This window comes from Poecilia mexicana, unplaced genomic scaffold (genome assembly GCF_051168715.1).
Source record: "Poecilia mexicana isolate PSO_F unplaced genomic scaffold, ASM5116871v1 scaffold_22, whole genome shotgun sequence".
NCBI classification, from domain to species: domain Eukaryota; kingdom Metazoa; phylum Chordata; class Actinopteri; order Cyprinodontiformes; family Poeciliidae; genus Poecilia; species Poecilia mexicana.
In genome coordinates, this window is record NW_028263391.1 from 14,405,285 (window position 1) to 14,432,232 (window position 26,948).

Below are 26,948 nucleotides of genomic sequence, written 5' to 3' on the forward strand. Positions count from 1 at the left end.
TCCCAGAAGTCTATGCTTTAACACGCCTCATGGCTAAACAATACAAAACAAAAACAAAACAAAGGTTGCCCAAACTCAGATCTCTTTAGGCAACGTAATCCAAACTTGTGCATTCCTGATGAGCTGGCAGAGTAGAGAAATAACACAGGCCATCCTATTAATGCTTAAAGCGCTCTGACAGAGCCTTTTGTTACTTACTTAAACCACACTGCTACAGCAACCCAGCAACCTAATGGAAGACTAAAAGCCATTAGAGGAGAAGGCTTAGCCAATATAAACTGGGCACACAAACTATGAAAGGAGAAGATTAGGGCAATCGATATCTTCCTTTATTTTCTTCTTCCTGCTCTTGCTTTTTTCCTCCAGTGTTAAAACTGAATGTCAAAGTATCTTTATCTGCTGAGTAAAGGAGGCCCCTGTTTACACAAGGAGCATGGACAGAGGGTACATCACATGCAGATATAAGGCATCTCCATTTACGCAAGCTGCAGCTTTCACCCTCGGCTTCCTATTCAGGTATACTGTACACCAACTGGCCACTTTACTTAGTCATACTAGGTACACTCACTAGGTAACACTGCTAGAAATGAATGGGGCCCAATTTGCCTGCGGAGGTCCCTATTGCATTCACTTTTTGATCCATATTGATATGACGGTATCACACAGTCCATCTATGATATAAAATCTCTTGTTTCATCTACATCCAACAAAAAGGAGATCCGCTGGGTAAAGATCTGATAGACAATTTGAATCTCTTGGCCTGGAAGTAGCCACCTCTCTTGGTGCAGAGTGGTCACCAAGGGATGGACATGATAAGCAACAATATTCAACTGTATTAAGCATTACCCACTCCTTTACATTGCCCCGACCACCAGGAAGCATTGTTACTACCCAGGATGGCTCAAAGCTTTCATGTAGTTACACCAAATTCTGACCAAACAATTTGATTGTTGCAGCTGAAATTGAGACTGATCGACCAAATTTCATTTCTCCAATTTCTTTTGTCACATTTTGGTTCAATTCTGTAAATTGTAGGCTTCGTTTCCAGTTCTTAGCTGCAAAGAATGATACTCAATATAGTCTTCTACAACCATATCTTTGTTGTACTGAGGGGTTATTAACCAAGGTTATCTACCATTTCAAACAAATATGATCATTCTTATTTTCCTACTTTATCAACCCTCCAGAACCATCTTTGAAAACGTTTTATGGATAGCTAATAAAGTATACCGAGTACACAGTTTAATTGATTGATTAGGTTGTTGCCATGTGAATGAATGACTAAGGTCTACACAAGTAAACAATTCAGCAAGTGTACCCAATAAATTGGCCAGTGTGCGTGTCTGTTGGGCATCTTGGCTTTCATGTCAGGAAAAGCAGAAAAACTCTTGCGAGACAGGACGCATGAGTGTAGTCTGCAGTCATGTTTGCATGGCGACAAAGCAGGGAGGAGCATGCTGAGGGAAGGCACAGTGTGTCTTTTTACAGGCCTGCTGAGGCTGGCATGAAAAGAAAGCCAGAGAGTCGAAGACGGATGGTAAAACCAAAACTTCAAAGACCTCTTCTCTTCCTCTCCTTTAGATGTGCTGTACAGTAGAACACTGAAAGGGAACCTGCTGGTTCACTTTAACACAAAGACACATAGAGCCATGTTGTCTGATACTCCCACAAACACACCTGGAACTATCAAGATAGACGTTTCCTAATTCTACAAGAACTATTGTGCATTTAGAAAACTACACATAGAGTACCAGACTTATGATGTTCGACACATTTCTACCTGTAAAGCCAGCAATAATCCAGCACATACAGACAAATGCTCCAGGCTCTGGCACCACAAGGTAAAAGGTTCGAGTGTGTTTGCTGAGAGGACACAACTCTTTCATGTCTACTAGTATTTTTTTTCCTTTTTTTTGTTGTCACAGACAAAATAAAAACAAACCACTTTTGTCGTCTTACAAAGAGACTAAACAGCTTGGAAAAGGGTGGCTAGAGGCATCGGAGCTGGCGTCACAAGTTGTCCTTCAATAACATCCTTTTCCTCACTATTATATACTCGTTTATGTTCAAGACGATTTCAATTGCATTATCTTGAGGAACTTTACAAAGAACATGTTTGTGCCCAATTAAATACATTAAATTCCATTTTAGTTCGTTAAAATGAGGACAATCCGGTCTAAATCAATTCAATTATACCCTATAATGACATCTCATCTCCAATAAAAACAACAGCTCTAATGCTTCTTGTAAAGAAAATGAGCCGACTGTGTGCAGGAGGCAAGAAGACGCCTCCATAAAAACAGTCCCAGCTCCCACTTATGTCTTCCTGTGACTTACTGCCCTCTTGTGGCTCAGGAGAGAAGCAGCATTCGTGTTTGAATCCCAGAACCCTCACAGTGCCTCATCACCAGCCAGCAGCTGCAGCAAACCACAACTCTGCCACAGGGTGTGACTGCAGGACCCAGATGGAGTGAGCGGCAAGGCAGAGGGAGGAAAAGCGTATGGCTTATTTTTACCCCCCTTTTTTCTGTGGGTCGCCCAAGGGGGTCTGCCACAGCCCCCTATCTTCCCACCACAGTAGCCACCAAGCCCTGGAGAGAGAAAGCCAAGGCACCACATATTAACAGGGGCTAAAATAAACAATGTGAGCACACACACAAAATAAATCCACCCTGACTGGTTGACTGCAAGCACTGGAGCGCAGCAGATAAGCCGGTGCTGTTGCTTGGTGGTCTGTGGGGTTGATGTGGCTGCTGGTGATGCCACAGTAATCTCCCCCTTCCATATGCAAACGTTGGGCCCTCATAACGAGGAGGCAGTGTTGCATGTTCAGGCTGAATACACACTCTGCAAACAGCTGAAGTCAAAGGATACATTTGCACAAATACTTCACATACTTGTGGTGGGGATACTGCCATGCACAAGTGGCAAGTTTCGAGACATCTGGATATCTGCCCCAAACACACAAAAAAAGGGAGGTGAGTGGAAGGTTAAATGCTGCAACGTTTATATGTACATATACTGAGATTACTGAAACCACTAGAACTTTCTCACATTTTTTTTTTAAATGGCAACAAAACTGCTCATAACTGCAAAGTGAAAAAAGCGACACATGATTTTTTAACTTTTTTTTTTACAAATACAAAATTTAAAACTGCATAAAGACCCCTTCACCTCCATAATAAAAACAGTTCATTTCAAAATTCACCTAATTATTAAATACTTTCTGTTAATTTAATGCTCTGCTCAAGTGAAAACAATATTGGCATTTTTATCCAACTTGCAAAATGTTGAGTGTGACAGAAAAAAAAAATTAAATAATAATAATATCAACCGGAACAAACCATTTCTGCAGTGAAGCCTACTAGGGATGCTTCTATTGAGCAGGAACTGATTTGGACTTTGACAACAAAAATGTAAATTAAATTCTACTTTTTGTAAATTGATACTCCATCTTACATTTTTCACCATCTTCTTGGAGATGATCGTCTCGTTTATAATCAGAAACAAACTTTCTTGATTTAATTTAAAAAAAAATTATAATAAATAATCATTTTAAAACCAAGACTTCTAGGGGTATGGATAATTTTGGCCTCAAATAAGATTTTCTTCCAGCTGTTATACTCCCATCATCTTCGAGTAATACAATATATTTCACGAGAGACATAAAACTTGAGAAGTGTTACTTTGGTGAATAAAGCCCTCAAGATCTCCTCCTAAAGTCGTTTATTACACTTTCCAATGGATAAATGTGAACACTGAAAGACAAAATTCGAGAACATTCTGGAGATTTAGGTCCCCCCCTTTCCCGTATTAATGGGTATTTTACTCCACCTCATTCGACAAAAAAAAAAAAAAAAGACATTTTGAAGGGGCAGTGACAGCTTTCACAACCAGAAGCTTGGCAAGAAATACACCTGGTTGGATTTGCAGTTTACGGAGTTGGTGCCAACATTTTCTCTCTGCACATAGCTCGATATTACTGCAGATGTAAGGAGCAGATACTGAATATGGGAAGCTATGCGGCCTGTGAGTCTAAATGCCTAAACCTCACCTCTGTCCAACAACAACAGCGCTGCGGTCTACAACAAACTGGCAGCTGCTCCTGCTGCCACAGGCCTCCAACATGCTCATTAGTTGATGAGAAATAGATTTAGCCTCATATTACTGAGTGTTTACCGAGTAGCTCCTCGAGATATATTCAGGCGAGAGCAGTCAACTTCCAGCTGGATCTTCTCACAGGTGGACGAGGCAGAGCTGGCGCAGGTGGAAGCGATTAACTTAATTATGGTTTAGTCCCATTTAGTTTTGCCCGCGTCATGCTACTGGCCTTAGAAGACTGCTTTTCTCCTTCTGTTATACAATTTGTCTAGACTCTAGACAGTAAAGTAGATTTATTTTGGTGTGGCCAGTGTTGTAACACCCACCAATAACAAAAAGCAGCGAAGACTAAGGATGGTTTGTTACAAAAAGTAGCTAATTTGTATTGGCCAAAGTTGTATCACTAGCTGGCACAACGCTATATTGTAAAATAAGTGTCCCATTAACCATTATTGTCAAGTGTAAGAGGAGAAAAAAACCACACTAAATATCTCCAAAGAATGGTTTAAGTTTAATTACTTTTTTTTAAATGACTAAGTATTGTCACTATAAAAAGTAGTTGTATAAATCAGTTTTTTTGTCATTTTATTTGTCAAAAAAGTTGTGCTCTGTTGCTCGTGATTGATTTGTAAAGCAATAAACAGGATAAAACATCCAAGCGAGTGAATATTTTTATAAGCACTGTAATTATTTGGACTTCAACAGCCATCGTAACACTGAAAAGCAAATACTGCAGTTCATTTTAAGTGTAAAAGAAAAGAGGTAAAGTAAAAGAATAAATAATCCCCTTCTTAAACTGATTACAATATGTGACTGCATGTGGCTGCTCCAAATAAGTTTGTTTTGAGGAATCACTTGAAACTAAAAAGTACTTCTTAAAAAAAAAAAAAACATTGTTTTAGTTTCTGTTGTCTGAACCGTAGTATAAACAGCTCTTGACTCAGATGTTCAGTGACTCATTCTGCCTGTTTTTTCCTACTGAAAAGCTTTAAATACGTCCTTTATAACACTCTTTACTGTCACAACAGAAACCAGACGATGTATTTACATGGCATATTATGCGCATGAAAATGATCGCTAATACTTTCTTGAGCGTCACAATGGTGTTATTGTTTCGCTCTGCTAAGTCCTGTGCACTGTCAATCAGCGTGCTAAATCAAATACAAGCAGCCCCCTAACCACATCAAATGTCAGGTGCACAGAGTTCATATGAAAAGAAAGTTTTTCGCACATTGTAGGTCCAAAACCCAGTCGGGATATCGCTGTGTACCCTTGAGCGAGCTACTTTACCAGAGTAAATATTTGGTCAGCTGTATAAATGGGTGTTGTGTAAAAAGCTGCAAAGTGAGCTGGCAGTGCTGGGAAAGAGTCAATGCCAAAGAGAAACGCCTCCACTCAACTATTGAGTGATGAAAATACATGTGTGATTAAATTACACTGTAAAAAGAAAAAAAAAGAAGAAGAAGAAAGCAGAATAAAAAAATTATTTAGATTGAAGAGGCAGTTTTATGTATTTTTCAGGCCATTCTATAGCACAATCATGTTAACTTCAGTTGGCATACAAATGCTGCACATATCAAACATGACTTCAAATAAATTTGACGTTGTAATCTTTTGCCTTGAAATTGGATCTTTGTGTCTTTAAGAAGCTCCTACTCTTTCGAGCACTTCGCCTTCAGCACATCGTCCCAACATTTTTTTCTGAATCACCCTAACCAGTTAGGCTCAAAAAATTTTTGGTTTGGATGCCTGTCACAACACATAGAATTATTTCTTGTATTCATGATTTTATTGACCTGATTTAAATATTCAGAAAGCTTTGACAATTTTCATTCATGATTTCTTGTAGTTGTCGCATTAGCTATTTGTATTTATTATTGAGTGAATGAAAAGGAATAACAATTCATGTCCTTTCTTCAAAAAGAATGATGTCTGAAGCTTTGAATGTGAAAACAACCTTAATCATGTGATTGTATTTTAAATTTAAGGATAGTTTTGTTAGGTTTCCCCATCGCTTAAGGAATGTAGGTTAGAAAAAGGAAATCGTAGAATACAGCCTACACTTAATTTAACCTTTGGCTTATCAGGCCTTTGTGATATCTCCTCTCCTGGCAGCAGAAATCCTGTGCTATCGGAGAGTTTACACTCTGTCTTAAATTTTTGTGCACACGTTGTTTTTTTGGGGAGCAGAGAGTGAGGGGAGGTTGCTTAATGTCACTTTCTTTAAACGTGTCACTCAGTTTCAAATGCAAAGTAAAGAACCACAAGGAGATCTGAGGCAGAGTGTGAAGATTGTTCTTTAGATTTATTTTAAGTCCTCCAGTGTCTTTTTACTTAATTAAATACATAATAAATATATCTGAGATAGATTATCAATAATGGTAATTCTTGACTGATTTCCAATTTCATAATTTTTCTTATAAATTCAGATTTTTTTTTTTTAAATTAAAGTGAATTTTTAAAGCTGATGAAAAATAAATCTTAATCTTAAGAAATACACAGAAATCTCACTGCTTCGGTTATTTGTAATAGAGTTTGCTCATTAGATAAGTAAATAATTAATTATTCAAACTAGTTGTAATGTATTGAGTCTGATTTATTTATGAACATGAATGTAAATTAACACAGCGCCTCAAAGCTATTTTACACTCCTTTTAATGGTGTAAAATAGCCATGATATGTGTTTTTTATCCTTTACTAAACATTAACCAAGATGTCACCCATCATATAGTCTAAACATAAACCACTAAAAATCATTTTAGTTTTTAGGAGTCTAAACTTCAACATTTCTGAAAATAAAAACACATAAGCACACACACACACACACACACGCAGTCAACATGTTTATGAAACAACACTCGGCCCTCCTGGCCCCACCTCTATTACCCAATTACACTCGCCCTGCTTGTAATGATTGTGTGGTCTGAATGATAGCCAGCCTGTTTTGTTGTTTCTTACCACATTCCCTCTCACACACACACGCAGGCACACACACACACACACACACACACACACACACACACTCTCACGCACGCACACAGTCTCTTTGCGTCTGGATGGATTTCCTCTAGAAGAATTACAAGTAAAGGCAGCGTCTCAGTTAGTAGGGAGTAGGGAATGTCTGAGGCTGAAACACGAGACTTTAATGATCTGGAGGGAATCCAAAAAACTCTTCGCCCCCACACCTTTTTTTTTTTTCCCTTTCCTTTCTCTTCACCCTCTCTTGTGAAACTTTGGCTGCCATAAGCCCTGTAGAATAGACTTGTTTGTGTGCCGAAGTAGCTGAGAAACAGAGTCAAGACTCACTGTAAAGCGGGTGTCTCGGGGCGGAGGTGGAAGCCACAGTGGGAGGACACCCACACGAGACATTCCTGACTGACAGTGAGCTGTAAACAAACATGTCTTGGCTGAAGGGTTCCAAAGGTTTTCTTCAGAAGCAGAACGGAAAACATTAAAAATATGGATGGTATTGTGAGGTACTGACCACCAGCATTGTTGATTTCGGAATGGAGTTTCTACAACTCTGAGAAGTGGGGTATGTTGTCTTTTTTTTTAGTCAGTCACCCAGAAGATAATAAAATGACTGTGTTAAAAAAAAGGTAAAACATTTGCAATGAAGCATTCAGATCAGACATAACAACCTTTGAAAAGTAGTAATATGGAGTTATGGGAAAAAGAAAGTACAACCTCTTTTAGTTTTTACATATTAACATTGGTGAGTATCAGGGATAATTGTCTTGTAAATATCTGGTTCCATTTGTATTTCTAACTGCAAGGGTGCAAATATACATAGCCATTTCAGGATAATTATATATTGAACAGAGCTAAAACTAAAATAGGAAAAAAAAAACAAAAAAAAAAAAACCTGTAGCAGCAACCCCCAGTAGACATTTTCTCATGGTTGAATTGTAACCCAGTCTACTTTACAACAGTTTATAAATCTCTTAAAGTCCCACCAAAGCTTTTGATTCAGGCCAAGTTTCAGATAACTGAACCAATAAACATCTTCTTGTCTTTCTATACTCGAACCCACGACTGCAAGGCATCTAGTTCTTAAAGCTGCGAGCAGGCCTAATGCCTCTGCCACCATGCTTAAGAGGTGTGCTGATTTGCCAAGTTTACTTTTTGGACAACAGCTTAAGATTTTAATCTTTTTCTGCTCATGTCTGAAATAAACACAATACGAGTTGCTTAAGTGGAGAGATAAAGAGAATGAATCAGATGATTAAATGTGATTCATTCTCAGCTTGGGTAATTACAGCTGTTATCCAAATTGTAATTAGGAAGAGTCCGAGGATTTTAATATTTTTCCATACTTTGCTTTTTTTTCTATATTTATATTAATGAAAAGATATAAAATAATACATTTCATTCATTAAAATTGTGTAGTAACCCTGGTGAAAATGAATGTATGGAATCTGTCATTCCTTTACACTTAAAGTTAGATTTAACCATTTTTAAACCAGAGATGGTTTATAACAAACCATCTCTGCATTCCGATTTGGAATTTGGAATTTAATCTGATTATCCCGATTAAACCCTAAAAAACAAAGTAAAAAGTGTACTTTCTTTTAGTCTGTAGGGTCAGCCAGCATCTTAAACATCCAGATAAACTGTTATTTATCCCCTCTGCCACCTCATCCTTCCCAAAGAAAAATCTTTGATGAATGTTCCTTGCATATCTAGAGGGAAGTTGTTTGAGTTGGCGTTGGACATTGTTTGGGCCTATGCACAGTAATTTGAGACAGCTGCAGAGAGCAGACCTCAGCACCAGAGGCAAACTGTTTCTATTATTGTTAACAACTATTCAGATGTGAAAGAAAATACACAAGTCTAAGTGCCAATAAGAAGTTTATTTAAATTCAGTCAATATTGTTAAAAAAAAAAAAAAAGCCGTGAAATACCTTCGATATTTCTTTATACAAACTCTAGTTGCTTGTAGATCTAAAAAAAAAAAAAAAAAAAAAATCCTTCCTGCTAAACAACTGCAGAGAAAACTAGTAAGGCAAACTGGAAAATGTTTCCTCAGAATTCATACCAGGCGAGAAACGGGCCTGTTTTTCCTCAGAATTCTGATGATATGCAGTAAATTTACATATTGAAATCAGAGCAATGCAAAAAACCAAACAATATTTACAATTCCTTTTTAAATCAGATTTGTTTCGTAACAAAAGTCTGAAGAAAAAAAAAACAAAACATGTGGCAAACGGGAGAAAAGCATTTTGTTTCATCCACATTAAAGCACTTTCCGGAGCTACTGTATCGATGCGTACATTTGCTACTTCAGATATGCCTTCATACCGGAGGGAACGCGAAATGTGACCAGGTTCTAATTATTCCAACGCTCCTCAGTTTCCTTTTTTACTTCATAAATATCTTCGGTTTTGCTCGATTGCAGTGTTGTCTCCTTCACCGTGTACGTTATGAAGTAGCTGCTAATCTGCCTCTTTTTGGTTCAATGTGCATCACCTACATCAAGAAAAAAAAAAATCAAGAGGTTTCTTTGCTTTGACAAGAGCTTTTTTGAATTACTGCAGCAACGAGGCAATAAAAATACTTTACTATGAGCTACATGTGTTTGGATATTTGTAAATCTCAGGGTTTATTAGTCCCGAGACGTTTCCTACAATTCTGAGCCGAGCTACTCTCCCCCAAGCATTTGAGGCAACGAGGGAAAAAAAAATAAAAAAATCAGTTTGTTTGCCAGTCTGTTACAATATTTTTTAATATATATATTTATAACAAACCATCTCTGCATTCCGGTTTGTATTATTTTCAGCTTCTAGTCTAACCCTGTTAAATACTGTAGGCAGAAACACTGAAGCTTCAACACTGTTCACAAGATCTCTGAATCAGCCGAAAAAGAAAGGAAAACATTTTCAGTTACGATCCAAGAAGAAAAAGAAGAATCCAATTTAATATTCCAGAAACAAAGGCTTGTGACATTTCCTCTGCTGGCAGAGACAAAGTCAACCGAAAGGTCACTTATCTAACTCTGAACATTGATAAGCTCCGCTATAACGTGTCACACATACAATAGTGAGTGAAGAACAGAAGCGATTAAATGATCAATGTGGAACAAGGGTGACCTCTACTGATTCAACTAAGAGAGACCTTCATAAGACCAGAGGGGGGGAAACGACAACAGGATGAGCAGAGAATGAAAAGAAGTCCAGAGTTTGTTTTTTTTTGCTTCTGTCTCATAAATGAGGCACATCAGTCCAGATGCTGAGGAGTGGGAGGTGTAGGGAAATGAGAGAGGACGGCGGAATGGGTTGGGATTTTAGTGGGCAATGTGGACCGTGAAGAGATGTTTATTTGACCAGCCTCTTGGCTACATCTCCATAGGCGATCTCTATCTCCTTGTCGCTGGGGCAGGTGTTGGTAAACTCCTCACGTGTGTAGGCGTTATTCAGGTACTTCCAGATGGACGTCATCTCTTTGGGAATGTCAAAGCCTCGGTACTTCTTAGTCACAACCTAAAAGAGAAAGTTCAAAGTTCTCTTGAACAACCTGTAACATGCGACAAAGAACTGCAGGCAACTGAGATGAAGATGCAACTGTCTGGGGGCATTTTCAGTCTTCATAAAAACCTTTCATCACAGTCTGTTTAAAGTTAAAAGTTACGATATACACGGCTGTGTGAGGAAAAATTCCATCTTACTCCCGAGAGGTTGAATCAGGTAAAGTAAAAATTCATCTAATTTGACTCAAACTTGCTTAAACCATCGACGTTTACCTTCACTATGTGCAGTTTGGGCAGCAGGTTGCAGTCCGCCAGGGTCATTTCATTCCCGTCCAGGAACTTGCGGCTGGAGAACTTGATGTCCTCGATGCTGTTGTGGTCGATCTCGTCGGGCAGCGGGGAGCGAAGGTAGTCGTCCAGCTTCTGCAACGTCTTCAGCAGCCCACGCTCCAGAGCTGAACACAGCGACAGCAAACGGAGATCATTTCACTGAAGCTGCTTAGGCTGTATGCTTTGCAACCACACGGGGGCAGCATTTATCAAGTAATATACAATATGTACATTAAAAAAAAAAAAAAAAAAAGCTTTTATCGTATGTATTTTTGATTATAAAAATTTTTTAAACAATATTCTGCATTCCGTTAGGATGGAAGGCAAATTCTACACACAACACATTTTATCATCTGTGATTGTTTAAGAGATTTTATTGTTAGAAAAAATGCGATGAATTTGAGGGAATGAAAGCTTCAGGGGTTCAACAGCTGCTATGTTTTAGAGCGCTTATCAGTGAACTGTGAGATTCAGCCTCTCACTGTTGACACAGCCAAGGCCCTCGTCTAAACTCACTATGGATCAATATTTCCCCAAGGCGGAGCACAGGCACCTGAAGCGAGATATGGACTTCTCCATAAAGAGCTGTAACAAGAAACCTAACCTAGATTAAGTAATCCCTAAAAGACTTGATATTCTAATCTGTAGTCTAACTGAGAGATGCTTTACTTTGCAGGGGTAAGGTAGAACAGGAGCAGACTGTGAGCACTGGCTGCTGAGAGGTTTTTTCTGGAAAGCTCCAGGTGAGATGAGGAGCGACACAAGAGGAGGCAGCAGAACAAAAGAGCTGTGTTCCTGAATCAGGGCAAGAATCCGCCAATCAGGGCAGGGCTACAAAGGTTGCCTAGTGACCAGACAACACTCCCTTCACAGCTGAAAGGTATCCATGATGCAGTTAATCTTACACACCTGTGTGAGAATGCGAGTGTGAAAGACAAATGCAGATAATTTACCCTCGTTTGCATCTGGCTTGGAGTTCTTGATGTAGGCAGAAAACTTGGCGAAGATGTCCATGCCGGCTGTGTTAGACTCGGGGTGTTTGGCACCAAGCTTGATGTATCTAAAAAAAAAAAAAAAAACAGCAGATAAAACAAAGTCTGTGCTTTACCAAAGGAGAATATTTTTGTCGTTATGGTAATCACAACTGACAGCAAAGAAATAATCTTCAGTTGCCCAAAAATACCCACAATTCTGAGTAAGGCAATGTAATCTACAGTCAAAGTAATGTACCCATATAGAGCATAAATCTAACTGCACATCATCCTGGTGAAATTAAGGTGGTTTATGCTTTTCTTCAATGGTAACAGGCCAGATGGATGCAGCCAAATACAAAGCAACTCAAGAGAAAAGCTGAGAAACACTTCAGACAAATGTAGGATTATCACAAAACAAGACAAACCCCAACATGTAACCAGATCAAAGATATGATGTAGATTAAAGCAGATCCATGTGTTGAAATGACTTCCTTGAAATCTAAACTTAAATCCAGTAGAGAATCAGTGACCAGACTTGAGAAATACTGATCAAACACACCCACACAGACACACACACTGCATACAGCTAACTGAGGTTCTTTTTTTGCACAGAATGGTGAAACACTTCTGTCTATAAACAAGCTGATAAATATACAGACTCAGGGAAGTTGTGATTTTACTAGTAAATTATGTTTTACAGCTTGTATAGTTTTATTTTTATTTCACAATTATGGACTATTTTGTATTTGTGTATCGCGTGAAATCTATCCAGGGGCTTTTACTCAAGAACAGACTGGTGCAACAAAATTTGCTTTCAAATTTATTCATTCAACTTAATGCAGTGAGCGCTCTCAAATAAATAGTGACCCAAACTTTGTTCTTATTGCTGAAAAAAAAACAAGAGTCCTTTTCTTCTGTTTTTCAAATCGAGCCCAAAATAATTTGCAAACTTGTTTCCCCCTTTTTAACGGGTGCGGGGTCGGTTGGACCCCATTTGTAAACAAGGGTTAGATAAAAGGCAAACATTCAAAAATAAACCTTTTGTTATTTTTTTTTAATGTAGTGATTTACACTTCCTACAAATAAATCGAACTACTTGTTTTAATAAAATACTGCAAGCCTAATTTATTGTTGATGCTAAAACATTTGGACACCACTGGTGCAAATCCCTTTTCCTAGACATGTTGTGGCGTAATTCTCTAAATGACTTAAGTTGAGGTCTCCACTCCCATTTTATGCTCAGTGTTTTGACTATAATGAGTTATATTTGGTGCATAGGTGTGGTGTGCTATTATAGTATGGGTTAAGAAGGACTCACTTGGGTGGGCTGAGAACATCCTCCAGGAACTCCTCGATCTTGTTGACATCAGTTTTGACCTCGCCATTAAACGTGATGAAAGGCGGGTGCGTGCCGGGAGCCAGGTTCTGGAGGTCTGCGGGCTTCCTGTGAAATCAAGGCCATTCGATTCAGTCAAAGCCGTTTTTTTTGTTTTTTTTTTAAACCAAGTCGTCCAGGCTTTTCTCCCACTGCAGCTCCAGCTGCTGTCTCTCTAACCGAGTGTTGTGCTCTTGTGTGTGTCCTCCGTTCTGCGGCCTTCGCAGCCAGCACATTCTGTACCAGATGGCAGGCAGATGAGGCCGAGACACAAACAGAAATGAGCATGTGCTGAATGAGGAGTGTGAACACAAGTGAGTGGTCAAACACAAACGGCGTGTTAAATCCTCTCGCTATAGAAAAGCAACACGAAACACAGCAGCGATGTTGCTGTGGGCTACAAGAACAAACGTCCACAGATCCTCAATGTTTTTATTGTGACGACGACGACGACGGCGGCCGCAGTTTGAGAAAAGCCATTTAAGGGCAAAGAAAAAAGGGGAAATGACCTCAACTCTTTGGCATGTTAATGGGGTGTGGTACAGTCCCCGAGAGATATCACTGAGGAGCGGGTAAAGAGGTGCCCTCACAGTCCAGGAGAGCAAAAACATGTCAACCAATCAGAAGATTAAGAAATTCCAAAGAATTATTATTAATAGATGTAAAACATGTTTTTCCAGGGAAACAAGCTCAACACGGCCTCCACTTCTGGTTAAATTCTACGGTAAAACCACCATAAACAAAAACATGCATTTCATGTTGACTTCAAAGGCTCCCAATGACAAAGAAAAAGGCAAATATGAGTTATTCATTCAAAAAATTAAAATACAGCAACAAGAAAGAATTACAACTGGATGAAGGGAGAGAAGGAGGTAAAGAAAAATAGTGAGCAACATCAACTGCTTTACATGGCTGAATTTTATAACATCCTTGCAGGAGCCACACAGGGAAATATATGTAAATATATCTAAACCTCTGAGCTAATTATGAATACGCAGGCATGCAAGTAAAACCTGACGACTAGCAAAATAGGCATGGCTTTAACTTCCAGCACACTTATTGAGACTCAAATTCCAGGTTTTGGTTGAACTTTTGAGCTAAATTATATGAATGATAAAATGGTGGATGAATAGAAGAATAAATTGATGGAAAGGTGGAGGAATGAATTAGCAATCTGAACAGACAGGTAGATACAGGGATGGATGGAAAAAATGGATAGATTTGTTTAGGAAGCAAGAGGAATGTGACTCACAGTTACATTGTTGTTTTTTTTCAGGGGGAAGCCCAATCATATTTCTATTGCCATATAAGCAAACAATGTTTCAAAAGAAAGTGGCAAAAAATACGTAGAAGACGTAAATCATCCATCAGAACCCTGGATGGAGGTGCAGATCATCGGGCCCCTGGAGAAAGTACATGTTCCTGAAGCTGGTAGGCAAAACTAAAGAAAAATTCTGAAGATCACAGTTTTCTTATCCAAGTGGTTGGAAAACATGTTCCGCACCAAACGGGAAGGGAGTCGAGTCAAGGAGCTTTAAATAGCTTCTCCGGAGCCTGTATGTTTATTTTTCTCTCATTTTCTACAGCTTGGGAAGGGGTCATGGGAAAACCAAACAAGGAGTGGGGAAGCAGCGAGCGTGTTAAAGGGTGGAGCTGGATCAAAGGGCTACAGCACGGCTCCACCCAGGAGGAAATCAAAAAGATGCATTTTGTCTGAAATTAAGCAAGGTTTAAAAACAAGCAGGCCTCACCTTTTCAGGTCCACTGTGGTGACGTTAAAGACGACTCCTTTAAGCCAGAGTATCATGAAGAGCCTCTGAGAGAAGGGGCAGTTTCCGATGCTCTCGCCGTCGCTTCCCGCCTTCAACAAACAGAGTGAGAGTTAGAGAAGCAAAAGAATAACCAAACAACTTCACGTATCTTTCTTTAGAAACAAGGGGACAAAATGGGTAAAAAAAAAAGAAGAAAACAAAACAGATTTAATCACTAGAACCATGGAAACCCTAACAGTCAATATCTAAACATCTCTGAATGCAGTCGGCTTGCATTTTAGGGCTGCAATAATTCAACAAGTAGAGATCATATCTCTGTTACACAACCTTTACAAAGTTCACAGCTTTTCACTTCACTCCCCAAGTGAGGCTCTGTTTCAGACAATGACTCTTTCAGGCTCTCCGCCTCAAAAAAGATAAGTAGGAGTGAAACGCTGGACGCCGACTCTTAAGTCCTAAAGACTTCAGCACATTTTCCTCTTCATCAATCTGCAAAAACACTTCAGAGTAACGGGAAACTTAAGAACAAGACTTTTCTTAAGTAAGCCTGCACAAACAGGCTGAGCAGGGTGATTAATCGACACAAACTCTTCCAGTCTGATGAATACTGTTTAACGACGCGATCAAAACAAACCGGGGGCTTGAGAAAATCAAAGCTAGCCAGTCACAAAGAGTTTGTTTCCTTTGAAATAAATGTCTGTGAGTGATCCGCCCTACTACAAAAGAGAAAAGTTAAAAGCAGTGATTTGTTTTCTCCTTCACACCGAACAATAATCACAAATAGACAAACCGTCAGAGCAGTAAGAGCTTTACCCGAGGTATCCTAATAAAATCTTCTTAAATGCACATTTAGATAAATACCAATATCAAATTTAACAGCCTGAAATTACATTAGTCTTAAAAAAAAACTTGTATAACTCCAGAACAATAAAAAAAAGTAATCTAAAAAAAGGTTTTTAATATGTTTTAATGATTAGTAGCAGTCAGTTCTTCAAGAGAGCACAGAGTTTGATGTTGGACATGGGCTTGACCGGTCACATGTTAAGCCACACCTGGACCAGAGGCCTCATCAGAACAGTCTTACATGATCAGAGGAGAAAAAGGATCCAGTTCTTGCTTGGTGGTTCAAACTCTATTCAGATGAATGAATGTAAATTGTGCATTTCACTTGGAAGTCAAGGAAGATGGGTCTTAATAAGCACTTTGAAAGTTTTCTGTATTCACAACATAAAGGCTGATTTCCTTTTACAGCAGGACTCGTGCTGCTGAATGTACCAGCACCGGCGTTAATGATCGTCTCATCACGGTTCTTGTTCGACAAGGAAATTTCTCTGATTTAAACGAGACACAGGAAATCCATAGAGCATTGTGGAGAGGAACATAAGGCGCTACACTCAACAATGCTGACAAGCTGGGAGTGCTATAAAAGCAACCTGATCTTCCTGAACGCCTCAGCTGAGCCACAGCGGCAACACCTCCAAATCAGGCCGAACTGATAAAGGAAAATCATGCAGAACCAAGTACAACGTGCCTTTACTCTTTTCTTTTAACCAATTTAGAAAATGTCATATTTAAACTGATTAAAATTAATAACGTCCCATTTTTAAAGTTGAACAACACAAAGGTGAAAGTTTCATATTTATTTTGCGGGCCGCTGGATGTGTTTGTGCATGTAAAGCAGTCCATCAGTTCTGCAGAGCACAAGCTGAGGTCATTTGAATGCTGGTGCCCCGGAATATATTCATTACGGTAGAGCTGCAGAACTCTGCATTCCCCTCTCTCTCTCTCTCTGTGCAGTTCTCCTTAAGGCGGTTTCACGTTTTCAAGAAACTGCACAGATCATGCAAAGTGGGCCGAAAGATAAGACTCATAGTTACTATAGGACAGATTTGGAGCGAGCATTGTGACTGATTAAAATCAGTTGACATCTTAGATAAACACTTTCCTATCAGAGATGCAGGTCTGATCTGTGGACAATAGAGGACTTTGTTCCAACCAAACCCAGCATTTTCTTGCTCATGTGGACAGACTTGCTGCTGTTGTCCTCTGTGTGACGCCCTGTGGGATGGCTCCGTTTGATCTGTCTGCTGGCTCCCATTGTACAGCGGCTGTCCTCTCCCTTTCCCTTTTTTGAACTCAATATCTGAAACGCTGGGATTAAATCCCACAGCCATTATTTGGTAAATGAAATTCCCCTCAAGCGTTTGCATGATCAGCTCCAGAATAAAGCTCCGGCCTCGGGGCAGTCGGACCTGCGTCAGGATCAGAAGGACATCAGCGGGATGATTATCTCGCAGCACAGCGCCTACAGAGGAGCATTCAGGTCTAGATCAAGGGTGGAAACGCGACACAGCAACCGTTCCCATAGCAATGGCTGGAACATATGACATGGAAAGAAGAGCTTCCACCATGCAGAGGAAGAATAACGCAGGTGAACTGTCTGAAGCGCGCTCTCTGTCAGCGGTGATAAAATGCAAAGCGCATGACAAAATGGCATTTGTAAATCAAAAGAGGGTTTTACTGTAATTCAAGATAGAGAGCAGCTTTAAAATAGAGTACATATGAGTCACTGTGATCGAGAAAGAGGGCACCGTTTTCTTCCTTGTTCCCAGAGCAGTGGCAGACAGCAGCTCTCTGCCAGGAGAGATCGGCAGCATGACGAGAGCCAGAGACGTTACAGGAAGCTAGGAGGAAATTAAGGATCAAATGTTTTGATAAACATGAAGGAGTGTGAGGGGTAATGGATGCCTTAAGTGGGAATGAAAGGAAAAGGTTAGATAGCAAGCTCTGCAAGCAATGTGCTCTTTGGCTTACAGCCCTCTTCTTCCTCCTTCTCTTCCCTTTTAATTCCTTCTCCCCTCATCCTGGGCCCCTCTGTGGAGTTGGGGGGGGTTGGGCATTTGGAAATAAGGGAGAAAGTATTCCAGAAATGTCCTGTTACACCCCCCCAACCAAGATGCCTTCCTTAGTTTAGGAGGTGATGCTGGGAGAGAAGAGTTTTACTGAAGAGGACAGCAGAATGATACTGTTCTCAGCGTTGCCATTAAAAGGTGAAAATTCATAACCCAGAAGAGGTTTGGGACAGCCTCGTAAACAGTGTCCGCCTTCGTCCTACTAACACTTTCCAGAGTTTGACATTTAGGAGAAGGTTTCTGGAGAAACTTCTGTAACGCACCAGCACAAAGCATGGCTTGTTTGTCAAGTTTTAGGTCATATTTTAGCAAGAGGAAGGAAAAAAAAAAAACACAAATAAAACTCATGCACAAGAACAAGCTATGTACCCATAAAAGGCAAAACACATGAGTTGGCAAAGGTGTAGCTTTTCCAAATAGGGCTGTTATTCTGATGATTATTAGGGGAAAAAATCTTAGCATGTTATGCTGATTTTTTTTTACTTGTTATGCAATATTAGAAATGCATTAAACATGTAAATAAATCCATACATTGCTCCTGATCTGATCTGTTGATTATGTTTTAGATTAACCGATAAATAATTGGATAGCAATAGGTGCTTAATAGATTTTTTTTTTGCAGAATTTAAACTGGGTAAGGCTAAAACTATGCCACTAAAGGAGTTCACAGAAGATAAGATAGATAGTTGCATTTTTTTAAAAATGTATATGTTTTTGAACAGTTTTGCCTTAGCTGTTGCTGTGTGTGTGTGTGTGTGTGTGTGTGTGTTTTTAAGCAAATTGGCATTTCCAGCTAATGATTAATCGATTATTAAATTCGTTGCTGATTATTTCAATAATAAATTCATCACAATTAATCATTTCAGTCCTATTTCCAATTAATTCCTTAAAGAATGTAGAAACATTTACTAGTGACAACTGTACTCATTTGTTTTCCCCAGTATTAGAAATGTCCAGCAGCTGCACACATATTTAAGTCATTTGGATAAAAAAAAAATTATTTGAAACAGGAAGTAAGCATCAGCTGACTTTTGCAAACAGCAGAGAGAAAAATCAACAGATTCCAAACACACACACACACACACACACACACACACACACACACACACACACACACACCGTTACAGTGGAGGGCGTGAGTGTGGTGTATCTAGGAGACGATGACCCGGACAGTGAGGCCAAACAAAAGTATTCAGGATGTGGCTGGGTATGCACTCCCAGGCACCAAGTCCAAGCCCATAACATTTTACAAGCATAAGATGCAAGCTCGACATGCCGTTTCTGGAACGGTGACGCGACAATTCTCTACAATAATGAATCCTGTTCATGCAGGGCACAGTCCGCTCAGCCTCTGGTACAGAAAGCTAATTTTAGTAACGTGGCGGCCCGTGCAGCTCCCCTCCCCGACACACTTCTTTTTCTAAATTGGTCGGACTGCTCTGAAGGTTCAAGCCGCACTTGACCGAATAAGGAACTGACGATGCAACGAACGCCACAGCTTCCCTCCTGATGCTTTCACACAGTAGGAATGCAGCCATGGAAACCTGAGGGCAACGCCTCTCGAGGCTTTCTGGAAAAGTCTCCAGAGTTGGTGGGTGACTAAAATAAATCCTGACTACATATGAAATGAAGAACTCTGACATAATTACAGAGCTTGTACTGGGATTTTGTTCACTTTATAGATAGAAAAAAAAAAAAAAGCTAAGTGTAATAATTACTCATGGGCCATATTTTTTAATCATTCGGCGCCTTGCAAAGTTATGCACACCTCTTTGAATGTTTTCATACAGAAAGCTAAATACAGCTCAGATTTGTTACCTAAAAACTGGTCCACATTAGAATAACATTTTAATTTTTCACTTATCATAAACCTGAAATACATAGAAATTTCTGATTACAGTGTAAGAAAACCTGAAAACGTTTAAGGGCTGTGCCTACTTTTTCCAAGACATTAAAGACAAAAAAGCTTAAAAAAAAAAAAAAAAAAAAAAAATCCTTAAGGGTAAAAAAGTGAGGTTTGGCCTTATGAGTGAATGACTCAGACTGGATCGGGTGGGTAATGAGTCCTGACCACAGCCAGAAAGATGAGTGTACAGAGGAGTCATTTTCAGAGGGAATATGGGAAAACCAACACATCTTTAGTCCGGCTCTGACTCAGGCTGCCGTCACTCTGTGGAAAACTCAGAACTTTCCAGTCAGTTGTCTGACTACTGTGCTGGATTAGTCCATGAAAGAAAACCAGTGGATTTGTGTGGAAACTTTGACCCTGAAGACTAAAAAAAGCCTTGAGCAGAAATGAAGGGAAGATAAAGGTAAAACAGGAGGTAAATGTTTCACCTTTACAGCTGGAAACCAGTCCCTAATTCCAGAGCTGGCGTGCCGATCAGTGCCAAAGAAACCCTGGTTTTATCAGCCTCGCTGAACAGAGGACAAACTGACGTGCCAAAGATTTGCCTCCCAGGTCGTCTACTACATCTTGCTTTTCCCTATAACACTATAAATAATCAAATATGCAAAGCAACAGCTCGTGCTCCAGTTTGCGAGTTTGAATAGGTCAGTACATAGACTATTTTTATGCATCTTACTGCTCTTTCCTTTCAACAGGTGCTGTATTTCTAATTTCCATACAGTATGAAAATACTTCAAGCCTATCAAAAGGTCTCAAAGATATGAATGTTGTCTTTAATAAGGATAACTTTCATTTTAAAAAATGATCTTGCAGAAGTGAAAACTGAAAAGCTTAATAAAAATGGCAACAAACAACCAATCAATGTACTATTATTAGTAGTGCACGGAATATGTGTTCAGGTTACATATTTGAAGGAGTCAGCACACACCACATGAAATACAAGAGAGCATAACTTCAGTCTTGTTACTCGTCTATATGATCAACATTCTTTGCTAAAAGAAAAATCAAACGAACAAAAAAACACACACATATATATGAATTCCTTTTTTAATCCCATCTCTTTTCAGCAGATGAATTGTGAATACGCAACAAGAAAAAAAACACAAGTTACTCTCACATTAGGCTTATTATTTCACGAGAATGCTCTGATCCTAAATGTTTTATCTCCAGATGTTGAACTTACAAAAATGCAGGCTAAAAGTTTGCGTTTTGGTCATTTTTGTTTCTCTTCCACATGTCTGTGGTTACAATCAACATTCTCTTTAGCTGTGTAACATTTCTACTAAGTTTTCCTCTTTGTGTTTTACTACCACAGGAAACGGCCATAAAGTAATAACTAAGGGTGTAGTGGGAATCTCATGGCACGAGATGCAACATAGGAGGCAGGAAAACCCATCAACAGCACCTTATTACCACATAATTAAAATATTCTTTATTGCCTGCCATGTACCAATTTTTATGTCGTATGACGAGGATGATGAAATTTTGTCCAATCATACATAACAAAATAAGCACAGAGCAGCTTTGTATGAAATAAATGAAATGGAAGATTATTTTTTTTCTTCTGAGACCAAACTAAGCAGTCAACCATGTCCAAGTCCAACTCTGTCGCTTTCTACAGCAAAACAGTGAGTTGGTGCATCTTTGGGATTAGAAAGTGAAAACAGGGTCCAGCTAAAAACCAACAAAAAAAACTGCCAACAAATTCTGATCAGAAAAGGAGAGGCCACATTTATTTCCTTAAGCCCGGCCGAGTGGCTTGGACAGAGCCACTCATCCTCAGAACAGCCGATGAAATGTAAAAGGATGGAAATAAGTTTTAAACTTAAAGCTTCAAAATCGATTACGGATTGACTTCATTTTTTATAAGTATACATTTGAAAAGTTTATGAAAAATCTTGACAAAACTCATGCATCAAACTGGCTGCATCGTACATCAAATGGTAAACAGAGAATGGTAGACCCAAATACTTTGTACGATGAAGCTAAACTGTTTAGATATTGTACAACTATTGTCTATTCCTTCATTAAAACAATCTCTTTTGTTGGTATCCAAACACCAGATCTTATTTCACAGGCAGAATTACTAACCTTGTTTGATGTGGTCAAGAAGAAGGTGTGTTTTTTAAGGACCTGGACACAAATTAGTTTTGGTTTAATAGAAATTAAAGGGACTTGCTTCTGCAGCACCTGTTCAAATTGGCGTAATAACACACCAGCAGATCGATTAGGCCAGCAGCCAGAGACTCAGTCAACCAGACAGAAGCAGCAGCTCAGGGCCGTGCTGCAGAGGCAAATTCACAAAGCGTAAACAACACACAGCAAAACTCTGCGGCTAACCTGTGAGACAAGACATTAGCCTTTGTCCTCTAACTCACAATGCTGACAGATGACTAAACCGCTTTATTGATTTACTAATAAGTAGAAATGGTTGCTCAGAAGGAGATGAAGAACAGCTTAAAACAGAAAAATAAGACACCATTCAGCCTTGGATTTCTCACTGAAGAAGAAGATCTTTGTGTTTCTATAAAACCGTCAAATCACAAGGCACGTCTGACCGTCACATGCTGCAACAGATAGCACACCACTGGAGCAACTGTCCCTCAGGCCTCACAGTAAATCTCACAGGACAGGGACTGTGCGAGCATTAATGTTTACCATGAGGTTCATGAATAGAGACGAGAAAATAAAACCCGACTGGGAGCCCCGTCAACGGCAACAGAAAAGCTAAGCTGTCGTCAGCTTCAATGGTTCCCATGGGACCGTCCCAGAGGACACGCACAAACACAGATGGGCTCTTCTGCCATCCAGACCTAAAAGCACTTCTTAGAGCACATTTACTGGCAGCAGGCTGGAAGTCTGGAGGCAGCAGCAGACGGCTTTGCAACCATAATGTGTGACCCTGGCACGGTCTCGGCGTGCAGACGGAGATAAGGACTGCCTGTTTCCCAGACTCATCAGTATTCTGCTAATTTCCATTCAGTCAGGTCGGATGGAGGCGGAGAGCGTTTCAGTAACTGATAAAAATATGCTTATGGTACCCTTTGAACTTTTCTTTTTTAAATACACATTTTGTCCCATTACAAACTTTTATCTATATCATTAGGGCTGCGCATGACAGACAAAATAGCACAAAAATAGAGGCGGGGGGATTATCCACGGTTTTATAAAAACTGGGAAGAGTGTCATTCATTTAGCCTCTTAAATCAATACTGATAAATAAACCAAATTCACCACAAGTCATAGTAAATATCATCCACCTGTGTGTAGTTTCTCTGAATCCATATTCAAGTCGTATCCATCCACATAAACTGAAAGGATGGGCAAAGGGGAACAGTAAAAAACAAAAAGCCAAACATTTAGAAGTTTATAGTTGTAACAGGACCACATTAGACACATGCTACATTTAACACATGGAGTCCATCACCACGTAAAGTGACACTTGATGAAGGTTATCTACTTGACGTTTCGATGAGTGGAGGTGCCAAGTAAAACAGACGAGCGGACGACAGGAAGTCCAAGTCCAGCACCAGGATGCTACTGAAAACAAAATGTTATCTAATCTTTTGATGATGTCAACATTGGACCATCCCACTTACAAAGCCATTATGTCATAGCCATGTGCAATTCGACGCTATAAAAACAAGCAATCATGAGAACGGTGTGAACAGCTGCCATGGCAATGCGAACATTGTTGCTATAAACAAGGGCAGGTAGAAAGAAATGCGAGATCATCCATAATATCTCAGATCTGGGGCCGTCAGATTCTTCTAAAAAGGTAAAAGGAGTTTGTGGAGAGTCTTTTTTCTGGAAAGATTATTAGTCAGTTTGGAAATTTCACAGTAATGTGACAGATATGACATCGCACTGCGTGGAGAACTTACTGAACCCCACCTCACAGTAATGTGCCTGCGTGTCTCTGCTATTGTCTCCCATGACTGGGTTTAACGCAGCAAACTGAGAACGACGACATCAATAATACATGTGAGCCACTGCAGCTCCGAAAAACAAACAAACAAAAAAAAAGATACACATTGCACAAAAAAATGTTTGGACTGCATGGAGCAAGGAGGGAGAGGCAGATGACAAAAGTTAGCCACAGTTCTAAACCTTTGAGACCAGGGGATGATGCAACCTCTACTGCAAGATGTGAAATCAGAAATAAAGAGAGGGTTAAGTTTGTTGCTTAGTTCCAATAACACAGACTTGTCTTTAGACAGTTTTTCCTCAATGTTCCCATGGAAGTCTGCCACCTCAGTAAACACTAATGCTTAAAAGTATCGACATACTGGCAGGTTTGGACTTTTTCCAACCTGAACTGCTTTGTCATTCGGACAAAAAAAAAAAAAAAACATCCATCAATTCATGTTGCCAAAGCAACATGAATTGATGGATGGTCAATGCAAAACATTCACAGTAAGCATCTGAGAAGAGTCAAGTATGAAATGTACAAGAGATGAAATGAGCATCACCTGGTCAATTTGATGGCATGTTGTGATCATATTCTTAGTTCATTGTAATAAGTTTCAGTTTAAATATTTCCCACTGCACGTTTGGAAGATTATTATGGGAACCTCCCTTTGGAGGTTTTACAGATGCTGAAGAGAGCACTTACTCTTTCTGAGCTGGGAATGCCAGCAATCCCCCAGAATGAACTGGAGTGTGTGATGGAGGTGGCCGGGAACTGTTCACCCTCAAATAAGCGTAAGAAAATGGATGGGTGGATGCATTTCTGTTTTGATTAGCCTCTGTTTGAAGCAGAAAACATTTCTCATGTAAAGTTATTTATTTGATGCTTTACCGTTCACCGTGCATGTGGTTGGTACAAGAGTTGCAATGCTGCAAAAACTAAATAAAAAGAACCACTGTAACAGGAGATTTCATAAAGTTGCAAACCTTTTGGTATGTCCATCCCTTCCAAATATTTGTGCTCTCAAACCAACAACCTCTCCCTCAATGCAGTGCCACCTCCCACTACCCTTCCCCCCTACCCCCCCCCCATTTACTATTTTCCCGCCCTGGAAAGGAACACCACATGCTAAAGAAAGAAAACAGCCATTCACAAGTCCTCACCATCATCATGGTCCCTGATGAGGCAGAGCTGCATGAACTGACCTAAACGCAGTAGGCCCGAACAACTAGAATAGTATAATGTAGAAAATACGTATTCAAATAGACAGGCTGCATTGAAACAAAAACACACAATTTCACCAATTTTGTGTTGAAACAAAACCAGTATACCTTTAAACAAAACAAGCTGGGGACTTCACAGGCTACCTGATGCCCACAATCCCAAAACATTTAACTAACACAACTGATTTCCAAGACAATCAGCTGCTTTAGAACACGACACCTTTCAGGAACAAACGCAGCACAATGAAAATGGTACAATGAAAATGGCACAAAGCATAATTCCCATTGTTTGATCAAACCAGACTGACCGCAGTGAGCCTTTGTTAGCGCCCCGTTTCCAATTTATCCCCCCCCCCAACCTTTGCGGGTAAAACCTACATCCACCCTGGCTAACACTCTGCAGACTTCACCTGGTTCCAGTTATTTAACATGAATATGTATTTAAGAGGCAAAAACACTTGGCATATCACAACAATAAAAAGTCCTCCAACCGAGACGTAGCTAAAATAAAACGTTTGAACTACAAAAAAAAAAAAAAACTTGAATGTATTAGTACGATTTTTGCTTCCAAAGGCGTTAATGAGACTTAAATAATCAAATTACTCACTGATATTACTGTAGCAATGAGTCTTCGCAATAATAATAATAAAAAAAACTTCTACGACTTGTGCTGCAGTCTTACCTTGACAAAAAGCTCGATAACGGGTTCGTTGTCCGCCTTTACTCCGTTCTGTGGCACGGATAACGACATTGTGGCTGCTTCTCTCAAGTTTTAGGGCAAAAATGACTTTTTTCCCCCTTGCTACCACGCCCGAATCAGTTCGGTTCTTTCCCCCCCACCACTTCTATTTTCCCCCCACTCTTTCTTTTGGTAATTTTAGCACCAAACCCTCTTGGATATTTTCTTCCCCTCCGAGGAGGAGCGGCAGTTAGAAGCAGACAAAAGCGAACAAGGAGGAAAAAGGGCAGCGGGGTCTACCAAGTACAACTGTTTCAATGTCCACTACGCTAGCGTAGCTACAAAACTATCGTTAAAGCGCGAAGCTATCTCTGCTGGTCTTATGTGGAGAACAGTGATGGCTCAGGGTGGGAAGAAGCAACGGGAATACTTAGCAGCGTGATGTCATTGGAATTGTGGGAGGGAGGTGAAGCTTGTGCTGAGGATGGTGATCCCTCGGAGCCGCTTGGTGGCTGACTGCAGAGGAACGATGGGTATGGCAAGCTAATTTACGACATAATAGTTATATTACTTTAAACCCTGGGAAAAGCAAAGTCCAGAATTACCCATATCCTTGACATTTTGACTTTAAATTACTTTTCGAAAAATTAAGTTACTTTTTTTTTTTTTAAACGGCAATAATTATCTATACTCTTGCACAATCAGTAGAAAAATCTTCATTGACATTACAGCAATGAAACCTTGCTGACAAGTTTTTATCACCTGAGAACCAAAACCTTCCAGGAACGGATGTAATTTGTTCAAAATGCTTCTTTTGCTGACTTAAAGAGCTCTTTGTGGACAAGGACCAGGGTATCTGAGGACTACTGCATCAAATCAGTGACTGCTGCTGAATGATCCCCCAGACTAATCTGAAAAACGGATCATTCTGCTTCTCCAGACTCTGGAGCTCTCTTCCTTTCAACTCCGTGATCTCTAAAAAGTTCCAAACTTATCTTTTTAAATATATTTAATTTTACAAATAACTTGTTTTATGCATTGTTGGTTCAAGCTGTTGTACCATCTTGCTGAGAAGCGCTTTGCAAGGTTTCTCTTGAAAGATGGTATATAGTTTTACTCACATTTGATAAAAAGTGAGCAAGTAAAAAAAAAAAAAAAAAGAAGTGCGCTGTGATGACTGCATGGCCACTCCATGAATCACCCTGCTGGGCACCATGACTATCAGACCTCTGCTGGGAGATGCTGTGCCTTTTCTTTACTTGGTATCAGATCAATACCAAAACATCTTTGTGCTATA

General features: G+C 39.7%; 1 protein-coding gene across 1 annotated transcript; it reads right to left on the reverse strand.

Moving 5' to 3' along the window:
* Positions 1 to 8,937: 8,937 nt before the first annotated feature.
* On the reverse strand, positions 8,938 to 26,929 carry clic4 (CLIC family member 4). The gene is made up of 6 exons (XM_014987773.2): positions 25,655 to 26,929; positions 14,998 to 15,107; positions 13,190 to 13,315; positions 11,851 to 11,957; positions 10,841 to 11,022; positions 8,938 to 10,580 (listed from the first exon to the last, which is right to left on the reverse strand). Exons 1-6 carry the CDS (start codon positions 25,721 to 25,723, stop codon positions 10,416 to 10,418), a joined length of 759 nt encoding a protein of 252 aa, XP_014843259.2. The 5' UTR covers positions 25,724 to 26,929; the 3' UTR covers positions 8,938 to 10,415.
* Positions 26,930 to 26,948: the final 19 nt, after the last annotated feature.

Bases quoted from the DNA above. Each gene is read 5' to 3' on its own strand.
- clic4 (XM_014987773.2), bottom strand. From the start codon at position 25,723: ATGTCGTTATCCGTGCCACAGAACGGAGTAAAGGCGGACAACGAACCC. The intron at 11,023-11,850 runs GTAAATTATCTG...CGCTGTGTTCAG, and splicing joins CAAGCCAGATGCAAACGAGG to CTCTGGAGCGTGGGCTGCTG. The intron at 10,581-10,840 runs GTAAACGTCGAT...TTTCTCTTTTAG, and splicing joins CCAAACTGCACATAGTGAAG to GTTGTGACTAAGAAGTACCG.